General features: G+C 50.5%; 3 protein-coding genes across 3 annotated transcripts in view; 2 read left to right on the forward strand and 1 right to left on the reverse strand.

Annotated features, from left to right (window-relative positions):
- Nucleotides 1-274: 274 nt before the first annotated feature.
- Nucleotides 275-672, reverse strand: EMH_0001150 (C-Myc binding protein, putative; the record flags this gene model as incomplete). The annotated part of the gene is made up of 2 exons (XM_013495507.1): nucleotides 275-399; nucleotides 501-672. The coding sequence occupies 2 exons, from the start codon at nucleotides 670-672 to the stop codon at nucleotides 275-277; spliced, it is 297 nt and encodes a 98-aa protein (XP_013350961.1).
- A 1666-nt stretch (nucleotides 673-2338) lies between these two features.
- On the forward strand, nucleotides 2339-5655 carry EMH_0001160 (uncharacterized protein; the record flags this gene model as incomplete). The annotated part of the gene is made up of 9 exons (XM_013495508.1): nucleotides 2339-2362; nucleotides 2801-3179; nucleotides 3326-3462; nucleotides 3719-3877; nucleotides 4032-4215; nucleotides 4325-4485; nucleotides 4870-5005; nucleotides 5204-5341; nucleotides 5528-5655. The coding sequence occupies 9 exons, from the start codon at nucleotides 2339-2341 to the stop codon at nucleotides 5653-5655; spliced, it is 1446 nt and encodes a 481-aa protein (XP_013350962.1).
- Nucleotides 5656-10739: 5084 nt separating this feature from the next.
- The window catches only part of EMH_0001170 (uncharacterized protein), a gene marked incomplete at both ends in the record, with an annotated part of 4528 nt that continues 602 nt past the window's right edge, over nucleotides 10740-14665 (forward strand). Inside the window, 4 exons of the mRNA XM_013495509.1 lie at nucleotides 10740-11495; nucleotides 11736-11973; nucleotides 13008-13113; nucleotides 13449-13524. Of these exons, the coding sequence (XP_013350963.1) occupies nucleotides 10740-11495; nucleotides 11736-11973; nucleotides 13008-13113; nucleotides 13449-13524 (1176 nt within the window). The remainder of the gene's footprint in view (nucleotides 11496-11735; nucleotides 11974-13007; nucleotides 13114-13448; nucleotides 13525-14665) is intronic.

Consider the following 14665-nt stretch of genomic DNA (forward strand, 5'->3'; position numbering starts at 1 on the left):
GTTTTCTCCTGCGCACTGACTCAACAGTTACAGTGCTCGAGAACTGCGGACAACCGCTTTGGGTAGCCCTAAGTTGACTTATTTGCAGTCGCTGTGACGCCCAGTGCTCGAAACGGCAAAATTTTCAGCGCTACGTTCCTTTAGACGGCATTCGTGCAACTTATATTTCCACCATTCAAGCCCAGGTGCGTTGCCAAGGTGTGCCTATTGCGATGTTGTTCTGATGTCCAAGGAGACCGCCACTCTTCATCATCAAAACATCGATACAACTCGATTAATCGGCGAGCTCCCGTTGAAGGAGCTCCACTTCTTGCTGCAGTGATTCCACCTTGCTTTTTAATGCAGCATTCTCCCTCGTCAGATTTTGCACCTCCGACCGGAGTGCATCCACCTCAACGCCTATGGAAGCACACCACGTAATACGATAGACAAGGAACTATGATGCCTGGAGCACGTTTCGGAAACATATTCACAACGCGAGGCTGCAGCAAGCCAGTCACCTGTCGGCGCTCCCAGGTGCCTTTTGATGTAGTCAAGCGCGTTCAGAGGCCGCTCAGGAGTCTCGTAGAGCCCGACAAGGACGCGTGTCAGTTGACGAATGACTCCATGATCCTCCAAATATTTTCTGAAGGCCGCTTTGCCCCCATCTGCTTGCTCTGTTTTGGCACTCATCCTCGAACACCTGTTTTCAGTTCGTAGGTTTCGATTTGCTGTCCTCTAGGGTGCCTGCAGATCAGCCAAAAAGTAGTGGTATACGGAGCTTCTTGGTGGAAAGCAAGGCCTGGAAACCCTACGATTAATTCACATACTATATCCCTAAATGCATGAGTGGAAGATCCAGGCAACAACGCCTATGGAAACTCCGACGCACAACACCAGTTCTCGCTCGCCCGTGGGCCCTCAGAGGAAAGCCAACAAGGCTACACTCAGTCGTTCTCACAAGAAAGTCCAGTAGTGTTGACAGTTGCCTCATCGCAGGCTTTTTGGACAGTTGGGCGCATGCTGCCACTCCGATGCCATTCCAGACAGGCCACACGGCATGTAATGCAAACAGTGAGTTGAAAGCTACGTGGTATCGACAACTGAGAAGTCGCTGAAGTGTCACAATCCCTACACAAAGCCGGAGTAAACTAAACAACACTTCGACCATTCCGTGGATCGCTGCGTATATCTCAGAAGTTGGGCGCATGCCAACATACAGCAGCCATCACCCCCTCACTGTCCGATATTTAGCTTGTCAAAGCATTAGGTACATATTACTTCTAACACTCATACCAAGAAAAACACTGCAGACGAACGGGCAGCAAGAGGGGCTGTCTAGAGAAGTCATGGCCGTCGAGCCGCTTAGCAAGGGAGTGTTGCAACACGGTCTGGCCAGCTCTACGTGTGAGCATCCACTGAAAAATATCAATTTCTATGCATTGAGAGGTTTGGCATGCTCGGGTGTGTTGGTGTGACAGCTAAGCCCATCTGTCCACACCACTAACGCCCCAGGTGACCCAACGGCTGTATTTAGTGCTGGTATGCACTGTGACGGTGGTCAGAATTGGATGTGTAACCCCAAATATCCCTTCATAACAAAGAAACTAATGGTGGTGACTCCGCAAAACAACCAAGAATTCTGGCAGTTGCTGCGTGGAAGCTCTGGAGCGAAAGATCGCCACAACCGGCATGCTGTCTCCTAGTGGGGGACAGCATTGCTTGCCTTACTTCAAAAGTTGACTGTCTCAAGCTATTTAAAGATGAGTTGAACATCCTTGGATGGAAGGAAAAGAGAACAAAGGTTATTTTCCTGGGCATCTTTGAGCAGTCCCTTTCTCGGTGCATGCCCGGGCAGCCCCAGAATGAAGGAGTGCCCGAGCAGTTTCTGGACTTCCGTTTCGAAAACACACCCTGAAAATCGGGCCTTGTAAGGAACTGCTAGAAAAGGCGCACATTTGGCCATACATTTTCTCGAGGCTTTGCACGCTAACTCTCCAGTTAGTTCTCGCACAGTCGCCTGGCGATCACAGCGACCGTAAGCAATTATTGCATGAACAGACAGACGATGGAAACGTTGTTTAAGGAATCGTTTAGAGCAACCTTTGAACGAATTTAGCGGCTGGGAGGTGCCTTCTGGATAACAAGTTCAATTTCTTTTGCGGCACTCGCCAGCCGGCCGCTCTGCCCGTCGCTGCTGTATCGTTACGTCAAATCCGTATATGGCTCTACCATGAAATGTGAGGTATGGGCTAGGACTTTTAAGGACAGTTTTCAGTAATTTCCTTCATGAGTGTGGCACGCCACACCAATGCTGCTTCTGCCGCTTTTAGCTCGATTTTCTATTGAATTGTAGGAAATGCTGCGTTGTCGGTCATGCATAGTAAGGCTGGACTTCCATTACGTTGGCTTAAGTTGGCTCGTGTGACTTGCTGCCACTCTTCATCGAAGCGGCTGCTGCACGTACACGTGGACGTACTTGTGGGAACACATTTTACGTTGTTCACGCGCATGTCGCAAGCCTGTTAGAGCTAGGGACTGTAATCACGTTGGGCTCACCTCCTGAGAAGAAAGGACTTTACAAACATTTACCTCAGAGTTATCTGGAAGAGAGCAAAACAAACAAAGCCTAGAAACCTGCAGGATCGCAGCAAAAGAAAGGAGAAAATAAATTCGTATTAAAGGAAGCCATGCAGGCACGTAATTCTCCTCATGTCACCGTGTCAGCACTCCCCCAAATAAAGCTTAATCGCTGATCCCCCTGCCGGTACGAAACGAATGACTCATAAATACTGTGCAACCGGGTTGTCTGCTTGTGAAGGCCAAATCCAGTGAGACCAGCCGTGGCTCGGAAGAACCGCAAGGAGCCCCGGCTACAGCAAATGCGGTCAAGGATGAAGGATCAATCACCAAAGGAGATACAGTGTCTCCTCCTGCTGAAGGGCAGGTTGCACCCGTGCCAGGCTCTCATGGCTCTTCTCCACATCCCTCCGCAGACGCTGCTGGGAGTCCCCCTGCTCACCAGGAAAGTGCCTCTCTTGGGAGAGATCCTCGCAGCCAATCCAAACAAAAGAACACGGACCCGAGCCAAATTCGGAAGACTTTGAACTCGACAGAGAAGCGTGGAGGCACGCGAGCCCTCGTAGAAAAGACAAGGGAAGCATTTTTGCTGCAAATGGCGATTGATACTCGCAAGGCAGGTTAGTCTTGAGTGCACGAGGCTCCTGTAAACTGCACATTGTGGACCTACAGGGCTTTGCAAGACTAGGCGAAAACATGTTCACTTTGGCATCCAGATTGTCACCGACATGAGTGGGCAGCATGTGATCAACGTGCATTGAAACAGAAATACTGAAGCTTCACGACCGAGCGGCGGAAAAGTCAGAGGCCGTACGCAAAGCGGAAAGCATGCTTACGCGGGATGCGCAGAAGTTTGACGAGTTCCTCCGGAGCAGTGATGCGGCTGCTCACGAAGCCATTCGGGTGAGCTAGCACACTCTCTTGACGAAGGAGTGATATGCTTAGTTCATGCACCTGGTTCCGAATGAAGTACTACAGGAGCGCTGGTTGGAGGAAGAAAAGCGGGCTACTGCGCTCGCGTTTCTGTTTTAACTCGCCACGAGCATCGTACGACATAGGCAAAGTACCGTATCCAAGCACACCCCAATCTGCCTAAAATACTGCTTTCTGCTTGAATATTTGCGACTTTCGTCTGCGCGTCTACCTCGTAAACTTGCAGAAAGCAGATGAGGCGGCGCGGGTTTCTCAAGAGAAAGCAACAGCTGTTCGGCAGCTTCGTCAGAAGCTTGACGCCACGAAGGCTCGAGCAGCATCTAATCGAGAAAAAGTTCAGGAATATTCGAGATACAGAGCTTTCCTAACGCATATTACTCCCCAGGTAAGCTCGGGTCAGTCAAGTACCGACCCGTAGCTAGTTAGCTCCCATGTTCCCAGTAGCTGGCGGAAAAAATATCCGGAATCCAGCTGAGGCAAATTTATCTGGGAGTGGTAGGTAATCTGTCTTACGAGCCTTTGGCTCCGCGCCTCTGCAGGACTGGCTCAAAGACCAGGAAGAGCTCTCTAAGGAGCGCGTACAGCAGCAAAAGCAGCAGTGGGTGCAGAGTCAGCTACAGCAGCAGCAACTACAGTATGCCGCAGACCTAGAAGGAATTGATGACGAACTCCGCGAAAAACTTCAGGAGCTTGAGAGGAAGAAATCCCGTGGAGTTAAAGCAAGTGCGGCAACCGGTTTTCTTTGCCTGCATGGCTACGTTGTGGAAAAGATTACAGCTTGCTTTTATAAGCTAGAGGAACTACAACTTGCAGATGCCTTTGCGCCCTGCAGGTGCTGGACCGCGAAAAGAATTGGAGGAAAGGGCTGAAAAGAAAAAAAAACAGTTAAGCAGAAGACTCAAGACTGCAGCAGAGTTCGAGAACATGTTTGATGGTAGGTGGATCGTTATGCTGGACTGGGACATTACTGGCTTAGCCCAACGATTTCTTGAGGTAAATGGAGGTACCCCAGTGCTTCCCGAATTGTGTCTCATTCGTTATGCAAACAGCGGAAAACATGGCACTATCGGCTCTTGACCTCTATTTTAAAGACCCACAGGAGCCTCTTCGCCTTTTTAAAGAGTTGGAAGAAGAAAACCTGTTCTTAATCCAAAATGCACATGAAACCGTCATTGTGCGGCCTTCCCAGAGGCAGACACCACGCCCTTATTTAATGTTCAAGACACACTACTACGAACGTATTTGCTGCCGTCGTGGAATGCCACGCCGGAACATGACCCTTTATGCCGCAAGCACTCGTAATAATTTATTTCGGCTGATTAATCGCTCTATTTGTACCTGTTCCAGGTTTCCTGTGCAGCATGAATGAATGTGCAGGAGTTGGAAGCGATGGAGAAGCGTTTCGCTAACACTCGAGCTGAAATGGGGGCGCGATTGGAAGGACTTGAAGCAGTTATTGCCCAGCTTCAGCAACAGCTTCAACAGCAGCGTGCCAAATGCATGCAGCATCGAGGTACGTAACTTTCACCTACCGCTGATGCGCTTGATATCATTTAACATCCATCCACTTCTTGCGTAGGATCATCGTTGGTGAGAAAGGCTTTAGCTAGGGACTTACGGTAGAGCCCGCATCCCCGGACGACAGTGCCATAGCTCCAGTAGTAAGGGTAGTTGCATGGAATGTTGCTTGGTTTCATCATTTGCGCTGCAGAAGAACTGGCCTCGCAGGAACAAGAGTCGGATGCATCTGCCGCACTCCAAAAGTTGACTGTCCACGTATCGGCCATACATGCAGCTTGTGGCTTTGAAAGTAACCGATCTGCACTGATTTGCCCAGCATGTAGGAGAAGTATTTACCAAATTATGACTTTCTATTCCCATGACGAGTTGGTCAACTCTTACTGGAAACAGACGTTCTGCTGGTATAACCTACATTGCTTCTACTCATAGCCAACAGGCTCCTCCCGCTGTCTTTCGTGTTCTCAAAGATGAGAGGATTATGCCCATGTTTAGGCCTGCTGCGCTATGCGGACAGAAGAGGCGTCTGCTGACTGCCTACGCATGTTAGAGCAGATTGAAGCTCGGCTCGACTCTCACCTTGCAGCTCTTGCCAAGCACGAAGGCAAGAATCCAAGCGCTACTTCCAACAAATGCAGCCAGTAAATGTGTCAAAGACGCATTTCAATAGGACGGTTTGCTAAAGCGGAACGCTTGCTCCATTGTTACTGTTCTGCGCTTCGTGTAGTTGCGCTTGATGCACAGCGGAAAACCCGGAACTCGTGCATCAGTTGGAGAAGGCTAAGGAGAAGCAGCGACGTGAACGAGCACGCCAGGAAAAACTGACCCAACAACACCTGAAAAATGACGAACGACTGCAGGCAAGTTGCATGAGAGCACCATTTTAGAGCACAGCCAGTCACTTTGCGGGCCTCCGACATCAACGGCGAAAGAATCAGCACTATTTTATGATGAAGAGATGCGGCTGGAATGAGTTGCAGTTGTCACTTCGCCAGTCCAACGAAACTGCGTCGAGGCGGCCACGCAGACCTGTCATGTTCCGCTCCAAGCCATTCCATAAACAAGAAGAGGTATGTCCACGGAACGAAAGTCAAGTCATTCACCACACGCAGCCACTCTCACTAATATTTCAGAGTTTCTGGAGTTTCCCTGCTGTGTAGAGATTCCCGAACAGCTTTTCTAAGCACGGAATTGAGATGGTGTGGTTTTTTTCCTCCTTGCATGTGTGCATCTTGGCAGACAACTAGGAAGGAGACCGGGGAGTCCGAGGCAGCGCTTGATTACGAGCTCTACTTTCAGTAGCAGCGTAGTCGCCGGGCTTTTTGGTTACGAGTTNTAGGCGATACCATTTTCCCCCTCCTAGGATGCAACAATACAACTGCTTCCATATACGTACATGGCAAGTTCCAAAAGCCGCCTTTGGCGTGACTCCGTTCCCTGGGGAATGTTTGGAGCCAAGCCCTGTCCTGCTGAGAGTCCATCATTGAGAAATGGTTGATAAAGCGACTCACCTGTCGTTCCTTCTGTAGTCAGCTGCTACAGACAGATAAGGAGAGGTGACCCAAGTGCCGTTCAACATCTAATATGGAGGAATTTACGATGCAAGACTACGTCTAGTTGGATGAGAGCACGCAAACATCGCACAAGCGTTTGAGTTGACTAAAACGTCGCCTCGAGAAGATGGGTCTCGTCTACAAGTGCTACCCCATAATATTCTGAGGAACTTTCGGTTTCCTTGAGAAACTTGCAGTTTTGCATGGAAAGCGCTTCTGAATGGAATGCCCATAGTTGCTACCATGCACGTTGCTAGCAGGGACCCCAGCTGTTGAATACGCGCGAACTGCAATGAGCAACGAACTGAGTTTTACTATGTAACCGATCTGGCCCTTCAGTTTTAGACGCTTGCCGCATGTTTTATTGCAAGATACAGAGGAACACTGCATACAGCGCATCCATGGGCAATATATGCGGTCTTTGGAGACCCCTACGGGCAGTAATACATTGTTTGCGCAGAAAACAACACGTGAATTTAGAAAGTCCACCTGTGGGGAAATACGATCTGCGTTTGCGGAGTGCTCAGTCTCAACACCCCAAGTGTTAGCATACGAAACTTTAGAAGTGGGCAGGAGCACGGAGCAGCTGGAGAGCGCTTGACTGCAACGCACTTCTCTCACTGCAGCAGTAGTACTAAGGGCATCATTATGTCCATGTACTTCCTTGTGGTTGGAGAAGATGCAACTGCTGACGTGCCAGAGAAACCAGAGCTGACGGGCCAAATATTATAGAGATCGCCCAAGCATGTGTGCCCCTGTATATATAGCTCGAACGCGCACAGTACGTGCTTCGGATGGATGTGATTCCTGCTTGAACGAGCTCGAAGTTCTCCTGAATGATCGGGAGGTAGCAAATTACACGCGCAAACTCAAGGCTGTCCCAAAGATGAAACCAGTTTAAGTTCGTATGCAGCGTAGCGCAAGAAATAAGCCGAAATATTTCTTACTGCATCTAAACGTCTCGTGCGTTCTACTGACAGACGTCAGGAAGATACTACTGATAAAGCATTATCTACCAACATCGGCAGTGTTCGCGCTAGGTTGTACAGCAGAGACAGCTTACGCCAACAGACACAACATAATTCCACAGGTCGATACGTTTACGCGCACATTCGGAAAAAAAGACATATTGGTACTGCATCTCGTACCTCCAGTGTCTCTCAATAGTACTCTTTAATACTGTTAGGCCTCTACCTGAACAGAATCCGACAGATGCAGCTATGTGCGTCGGACCCGCCATTAGTGCAGCCGTTCCCATGCCTGCCTTTTCAGCTTCTCACCTTGCAAACGCATCGGCGTTGGAGGCTTTTGCTTGCACTAAGTTGTCTTCCTTCGGCAAACAGGAGGAAGTAGCAGCACTTGGGATCAATTCATTCGAAGAAAGCTGTCGACACAATTAAGGGAAGCAGCCTGTGTCGGGTTGTGCACAAGTCGTCCGACGCCACCATTGCTTCCATGGGTCAAAACAGGTTTTCCACCCGGAAATGCCACTTTCGCCTTCCCCGTCAGATGAACTGGTGCCATCAGGGGGCTGGTGGCTGCCACTCCTATTCCTGGTGGGAGAGGCCTTCCTGAGACTGGTGGTAACTGAAGTTGTGGAGCGGCATTTAATACTGGAGATAGTTGCACCCGTTCAACGGGTAAGGCAGCTGGTGCAGCTTGTGGATAGGCGAGCGCCACAGCTGGTGAAATCTGTGCAGCACGAGCTGGATGTGCTAGGGCGGTTGGCTGGATTGTTGGCAGTACACACGTGGGCGCAGGTTCTCTTAAGATGTGCCCGCTAGAAACGATGGGTGGAGGCGGTGGAAGCCCTTCAAGCCCTGTGCATGGTGCAAGAGCGTATTCCCCTCTACACGGCCCACAGTGCTGGTCAGCGGCACGCCACCAAGGGTGTTCGTTCATCGTCACACATTCTTGGGGTGAAAGAAAGGTGACTAGTGCAGGAGGCCTCCGCCCTCGCCGCCGACCAGAACGCATGCGGCGAGGGAGAGTTTTAAGCTTTGCATGGGCTATCCGTAAGTCTTCTCCGGCTTCTTCAAGTGTCCATTCAGCCATACCCATGGTAACTTTGTCTCGTGGTTGCAAGAAGTGGCAATTGACCTGAGAAGGGACAGTGGGAGCGGCCGTTGCCATATGCATTCTTCTAAGATGTGCTAAGCGGGGACGATTTCCAGGCTTGCTGCGAGACAAGGCATGCCCGGTCTTCTTGCTAATACCAGAGCAAACCCAGGGAGAATGCAAGAGCTCGGTGCAGCTCAGGGACTGCTCTAAGCTAATGCCAAGTTCCACGGAACTCATTTAAGCACCCCGGAATTCCAGCTAGATATGCTGCTGTGAAGTGTGCTCAGTATCTCAAAGGTCGCTCGCAGCAACTACACTCCTAGTAGGTTGCCCCTCTCCTATTTATCTGTGACATGCTGTGTGCTGCTCACTTGATGCAATTTTCGCTGCGCTGCGAGAATGAAACAACCGGCAGCAAGGCACCTGGCAGGTGCGTCTGGTGGTGGAGGCTCGGGTGAGCTCAAGTAATACTCATACGTCAGCGCCAGATCAATTACGCAAGCTTCATGTCTTATCTCAAGGTCCTCGAATATCTTTCGTGCCCTCGACATACGACGAGCCATTGGCGGATGCTTGTGGCAATGACACCCGCAACATAATCTGCTGCAGCACGTACGAATCTTCGCGCATATCTTACCCCTATTCCGGATCCACTTGTGTCGGACTTTTTGGGCCTTCCGAAAGGAAGGAGCAACAGCCAGATATGCGTCTATTGCCATGTGGTAATGCCGACAAGCTGTGTTTACAAAGCTGAAGTCGACCCGGCACCTCCCTGCCGCTGTGAAAGGAGCAAGCAAGCGCTCAATCAACAAAAGGGGAGCCTCTAAGTGGTCAAGCCCCTTTAGTAAAGCTATTCTTTCCTTCGCCAAACAATCTCCAAAAGTCATAACTTCTTCTCTCATGCGATGTGCTGTGGAAAGGAGAAGCGCCCGTCCCGCGTCGCACATAACTAGCCGAGCTGCTGTACCGAGGCCAAAGACTTCGCGACTCTGCCTGATTTGTACTATTTTTTGCCCTCTGCTTCTCTTCTTCCCGTCCTCATAGGGAAAGTAATGTCCATCTGCACAAAAGGTTCGGGAGAGTCACTGTGCTCGAAAACTGTTGCTATGCCTTCTACCGCCAAAAAGGACCAAATACAGTGGCAAAAAGTGGGTTCCATATGGGATGGCCAAGTCTATCAGCGTAAATAATCTTCGCTAAATGTTGCGATTGTAGTTTCCTAATGTTTCAGCGGAGTTCGACGATTGTCTTTCGTTTGCACGCCCAAGGCACACGCCAAAACTCCACTCACGTCGTGCTTAAGCGTCCAGGCGTACTGGCCCTACTTACCGTAATGCGAACGGTGTCGCCTGCGGCCACGTACGTGGCAGTGCCCTCTTCCTCCAGCTCCCATTTTTTACAGGAAGACGTGTCGACAGGGGGAGAAGAGGACCTAGGAACCCGTATGTGTTTGACGGGACAAATGTTCCAGCGATGGGTATAGGGGGGAAATTCGGGGGTGCTATTCAAAAGTAATACAGCGGACTCAGGGAGAGCCGCTTGCCAGGTGACACGCAATTCTTCGGTGGTCACCAAATAACCCATTCGAGCGGAAAGCACGAATCAGCTCGGCATGCACTCCAGCAAAAACCGTCTATACTTTGAACATATTGTTACCAAGCGTAAATATATGGGATTTCAAGGCTTCCACCCAGTGTAAGGCCGCGCCTTGAACTTCTTGAAGAGATGACCCTTCAGATCGACTTCCGCTCCGTGTCCCTGGTAAAGATGCGCGGAGCTCCCGCCGAAATAGTCCCCCCATTTTTACGGTGGCTTCTTCGTATAAAGAAATGGCGGAAAATAGAGGGGAAAGAACCCTCGGTTCCGATTATTTCGAGAGTATCCGGCAATACTGAAATACTGCGCTTGGGGCCCCGCAGCGGTGCGGGCTGTTGCCAGCGGCAACATTGCTAGATTAGCGCCTGAAAAAAAGCACCAGCAAAAACCTCGAGTGGAATATGCCACTAAACTCGCTTGTGAAGGGGTTAAATAGGATGTAGGCTGAGCATTACTGCCCCACGCGCACAGTTGCTGCGGAGAGTGAACGGTGCTCGGTGGACGCAGAGTTCCAGCACAATGGGCCGTCATCGAACTCACGTAACGGAAACTATTCAGGGACCTCCGAACTCACGCTCAGTGCTCCTAGCTGGAGCCCAGAGTGTTCTGGAGACAACAGCAGCACGCATCCGCAATGAGGTCGCCAGCCTCGATGGCGACTTGCTCGAAGAAAAGCTGCTGCTCTTGCAACAGCTCGACCACTTAGAAGCCACCTTGTCCCTGCTCGAGCGGATACTACCGCTAGGTTCGACTGGGGATGTAAAGGAGCTGCCCCCTGAGGAACTGTGCGAGGCGTGCCGGCACTTGAACATGGCCGTACACACGATGCTTGCCCTCGCACCTAAGTTTCGAGAAGCTACAAGTCACCGCTTGGTCAAGCAACTTGGTTCAGGTACTACTAGCATATTTGATTGCTTTTCTCGCCGTCGCCCTCCTGTGGAACTGTCTCCCGAAAAACGGAAGAGCCGTATACGCGTGCAGCTTGACAAGCTAGAGAAGCAGCATGAAGATTGCCTGTTGGATTTGCTCCTTTCCTTTGAACACCTGACAACAGCGGAGGTCATACCTCCACCGGATGCACCACCCCGTTGTGCTGAAGGCAGTCGATACGTGTTGTCGGGACAAGCGAAGCTCCATCAGTCGCATGCGATGGTATGCCAGCTTCTTCTGGAAGAAGACGACCTACTGCTTCCTATTCTTGAGTGGCAGCTGGGCGCAGCTGCTTCAGACTTTGCAGTAGCAAGGGCAGTTCTTGATCGCCTTCCTAGACCGCAAGTACGACGCTGCCGAACCAAAATCGAGGGCCATTCACCCCCCCAAGCGTCAGTAAACGTCCGGTGCGAGAGCACAGCAAAAATTGTCTCATGCCCTGTTGCACGAGAAGCAAGTGTAAGATTCGGAGAAACATTTTTGAGCCCCTCTTCGAGAGAGCCAACGGCCTCTGCGCCTCATTTGCCTCTGAGGTCGCCAAAGCGACGATGTGAACAGGGACGTGGTGGCGGGTGCATACCACAGGAGCCTGCTAATCCCAGCGTTTCATCTCGGAAAGCTTACGAGTCTCCTACGATATACAGTGATTGTTCTTACGCCTGCGGAAGCATTAGAGCAAGTTCGCCTAGCTGCAGCTCTCTTCCTAATCTCGGTGCACTGGGTCCGTGCGACCTCTGCAACTCAGGGGCAAATTTAACACAGCTGCAGACTCCTGCTAGCGACAGGTACACCTACATGGCATCAGATGGCGCAGGAAGGAATGGTGGGCGCCACAGCCCGCTTGGTTCTAGAGCGGGGGATTATGCATCCTGGGGGTCCATGGTTGGCAGTGAATTCCGTCGAAGGTAAAAGGTTACACCGTCTCGTTGTTGCCATTTGCACGAGATGCACTAAATTCCCTTTTCTCAGAAGGTTGGCGAGTCGTCCTGCTGGTATGTGGAACCCAGTGCGATTGCAAATCCAGTGGGTAGGTAAGCATCCTTGTGCCTTATTGATGACGATATTCGCGTCTCCTCAACATCAGGAATCTGCACGAACCACTACCACCTGTGGAAAAATTCCCTGCTTTGATCGCCTTCTCTTCCGCGGTTCTTTTTATTATGCTTCTTCTGCCCGCCTTCTGAGTTGGCGCAGCTGCCGAAGCATAAATTTAGCGTGGTACCCTATTGCCGTCATCGTTGCTTACAAGTTTCCACATCTTCGGGATTAACCCTAAACTTTGTGGTTATGCACGTTAGATATCGCCTCATCTTTTTACTGCCCACCAGTGTGATCGCAAATTATTAATGGAACCAAGCCAATGCCTGCTCAAGAGAAGGACTCTGCTCAGGCCTTTTTGGGTGCACGCTCGTCGGACGGGCACAACGAACTTATCGGAAATAGTGGAGTGCATATAGCTTTCGTCTCTGTTGCAAGATAAGTGGGAAAATTGCGCCTTCATTATTGCGGTAGCTCTTACAAACTCTAGTTCGCTTAACCGCACGAAATGTGCAGTAGCAAGTGAGCTGCAGACCGCAAGGGGAAGCTTCACATACTCGCTTCTCCCGAGTGCGCTTACACTGTTTCATCTCTTCAGCCAGATGCAGTTCAACACAATGTTTGGGCAGTCGCCATACACGCTGGAGCAGTGAGCTGGGGCGGATGCAAGTCTGCCGACGGTGGCCCCAGCAGTCCAGCAGTTACAAACCTTACACTCTCAAAGTAAAGAACAACCTAAAAAACGAGAGAAACGCACTCTTCATCACCTTTAGGTAACGCAGTTGACCTTAAAAACGCTTAAACTATTTCATATTGCAGAAAGCGATAAAAGCAGCAGAAATCTTAGCCTAGGCGACGCACAACTCCCGATGCGCGAGCCAAGTGAAACCGAGCGGGTGATCAAAAGCGCCAACCCAGCTCTAAGGTGAAGACGATGCAAGAAAACATAAATATCAACCGTCAGCTATGTACACCAACGTATGTCCCCTTGCCCTCTGCACTTCGGCGTTGGGCATGTGAAACGTGTGAACCCCGGGCTGCTGCTGCCTGCCGCAGCTACGCATAGGACCCCGGAGCAGTCCTACCACAGCGTGCCTCAGGTCTGTCTAGGACAGTACTATTTTACCTGAATTGAACACGTTTTCTCTTGTTCTTTCGGTGGGCAGAGCTGATCGTGCGAACCATTCTGCAGCATTGGTTGACAGGCTGGCAGAATTTGATTGGCACAAAAATAATTATTCCTGGTGTCTAATACGTTAGTCCCGTGAATTACAACGCCTTCTTGCCGAGGTCGAAAGAGCACCTCGTGTCGCTTCCGCATGTCGGGCTGACCAGAGTAAGGACCATTACGAAATGGGCAAGAAGACCAGCACGCAACTGGATCAGTGTGGTTCCTTCCAAACGCAAATCGCGAGGGAGTCCACAACATTACCCTATTTTAGAGGAAGTACTTCATAAGGTGTTTTGCTATTATATCCATGCAGTGCTTTTCTCCTCCTAAACGCCAAGCTACAGCCCCGCTGTGCCTCTACCCCACCACTTCGGCCACCTATGCAAGCACAGGCATGGCTCAACTCCCTTTCATGCTATAGGTGGTTATTTAACAATGCAAATTAATTCAGCATATTATTTAGGGACGTCGTATACTAACTGACATTGGTTGAGGCACGCCCTAGGCGAGTGAACGCAAGGGCAGCACTACAAATTGTCTAGGGGAACGGTGGGAAGGCGAGTGACTCTGCACGCCGGATTTGCCTCGGAGGGCTTGATACCCCTACAAAGCAGGCTCAGTGGAAACAACTTATAGTTCACACTTCAAACGACTCTAAAAGGTTTGTCACGCTCCAGGATTGCCCACTTTGGGAGGCCCATGCACACACGCCCAGTAGAGGTGCAGATCGAAAGTGCAGATCCTGTGGGGACGGCGTCTGCCTGGAACCCAAAGTAATTGTAATACGTCGTCTTTGACGTTTCTTTTATCTTTTTGAGCATAATCGCATCTCCTCGTCACAGGTTCCCGCATTTTCTACTTCTCCGGCTTCTCTGCGCTCCCCCTGGGATCTGATGGACAGCGACGGGCACAGCCTCATCGAATGCGCGTATCACGATGTCAGGGTCTCAGAACGAAGCTGATGATGTACTGCGCGCTTGGCTTTCCAATAACCCTTCAGTGGTCGGCTACGTCGTCGTAAACTCAGATGGTTAGCAGCCAAAGCCAACTAATACTGGCAAACAGGCACATACGCGGGAATCCACGTGAACGGAGGTGTCCACTTCAGGCCATTTCTGTAGGATTTAGAGTACCGGAATCTAGATAGTCTAGATGTATAACGCTTAGACTGGGAAGCAGCAGGAATTAGTGAGCTCCCCTTATTTGTGTATCTTGAGCAGTGCTTCGATAGCCCGAAAAACAGTCTACACACCAACAATTCATTTGAAGCACATGCGTAGGTGTAAAATCAATGGAATTTTCATTT

Source organism: Eimeria mitis, genomic scaffold (assembly GCF_000499745.2).
Source record: "Eimeria mitis Houghton genomic scaffold, Emh_scaff161, whole genome shotgun sequence".
Taxonomy (NCBI): Eukaryota; Apicomplexa; class Conoidasida; order Eucoccidiorida; family Eimeriidae; genus Eimeria; species Eimeria mitis.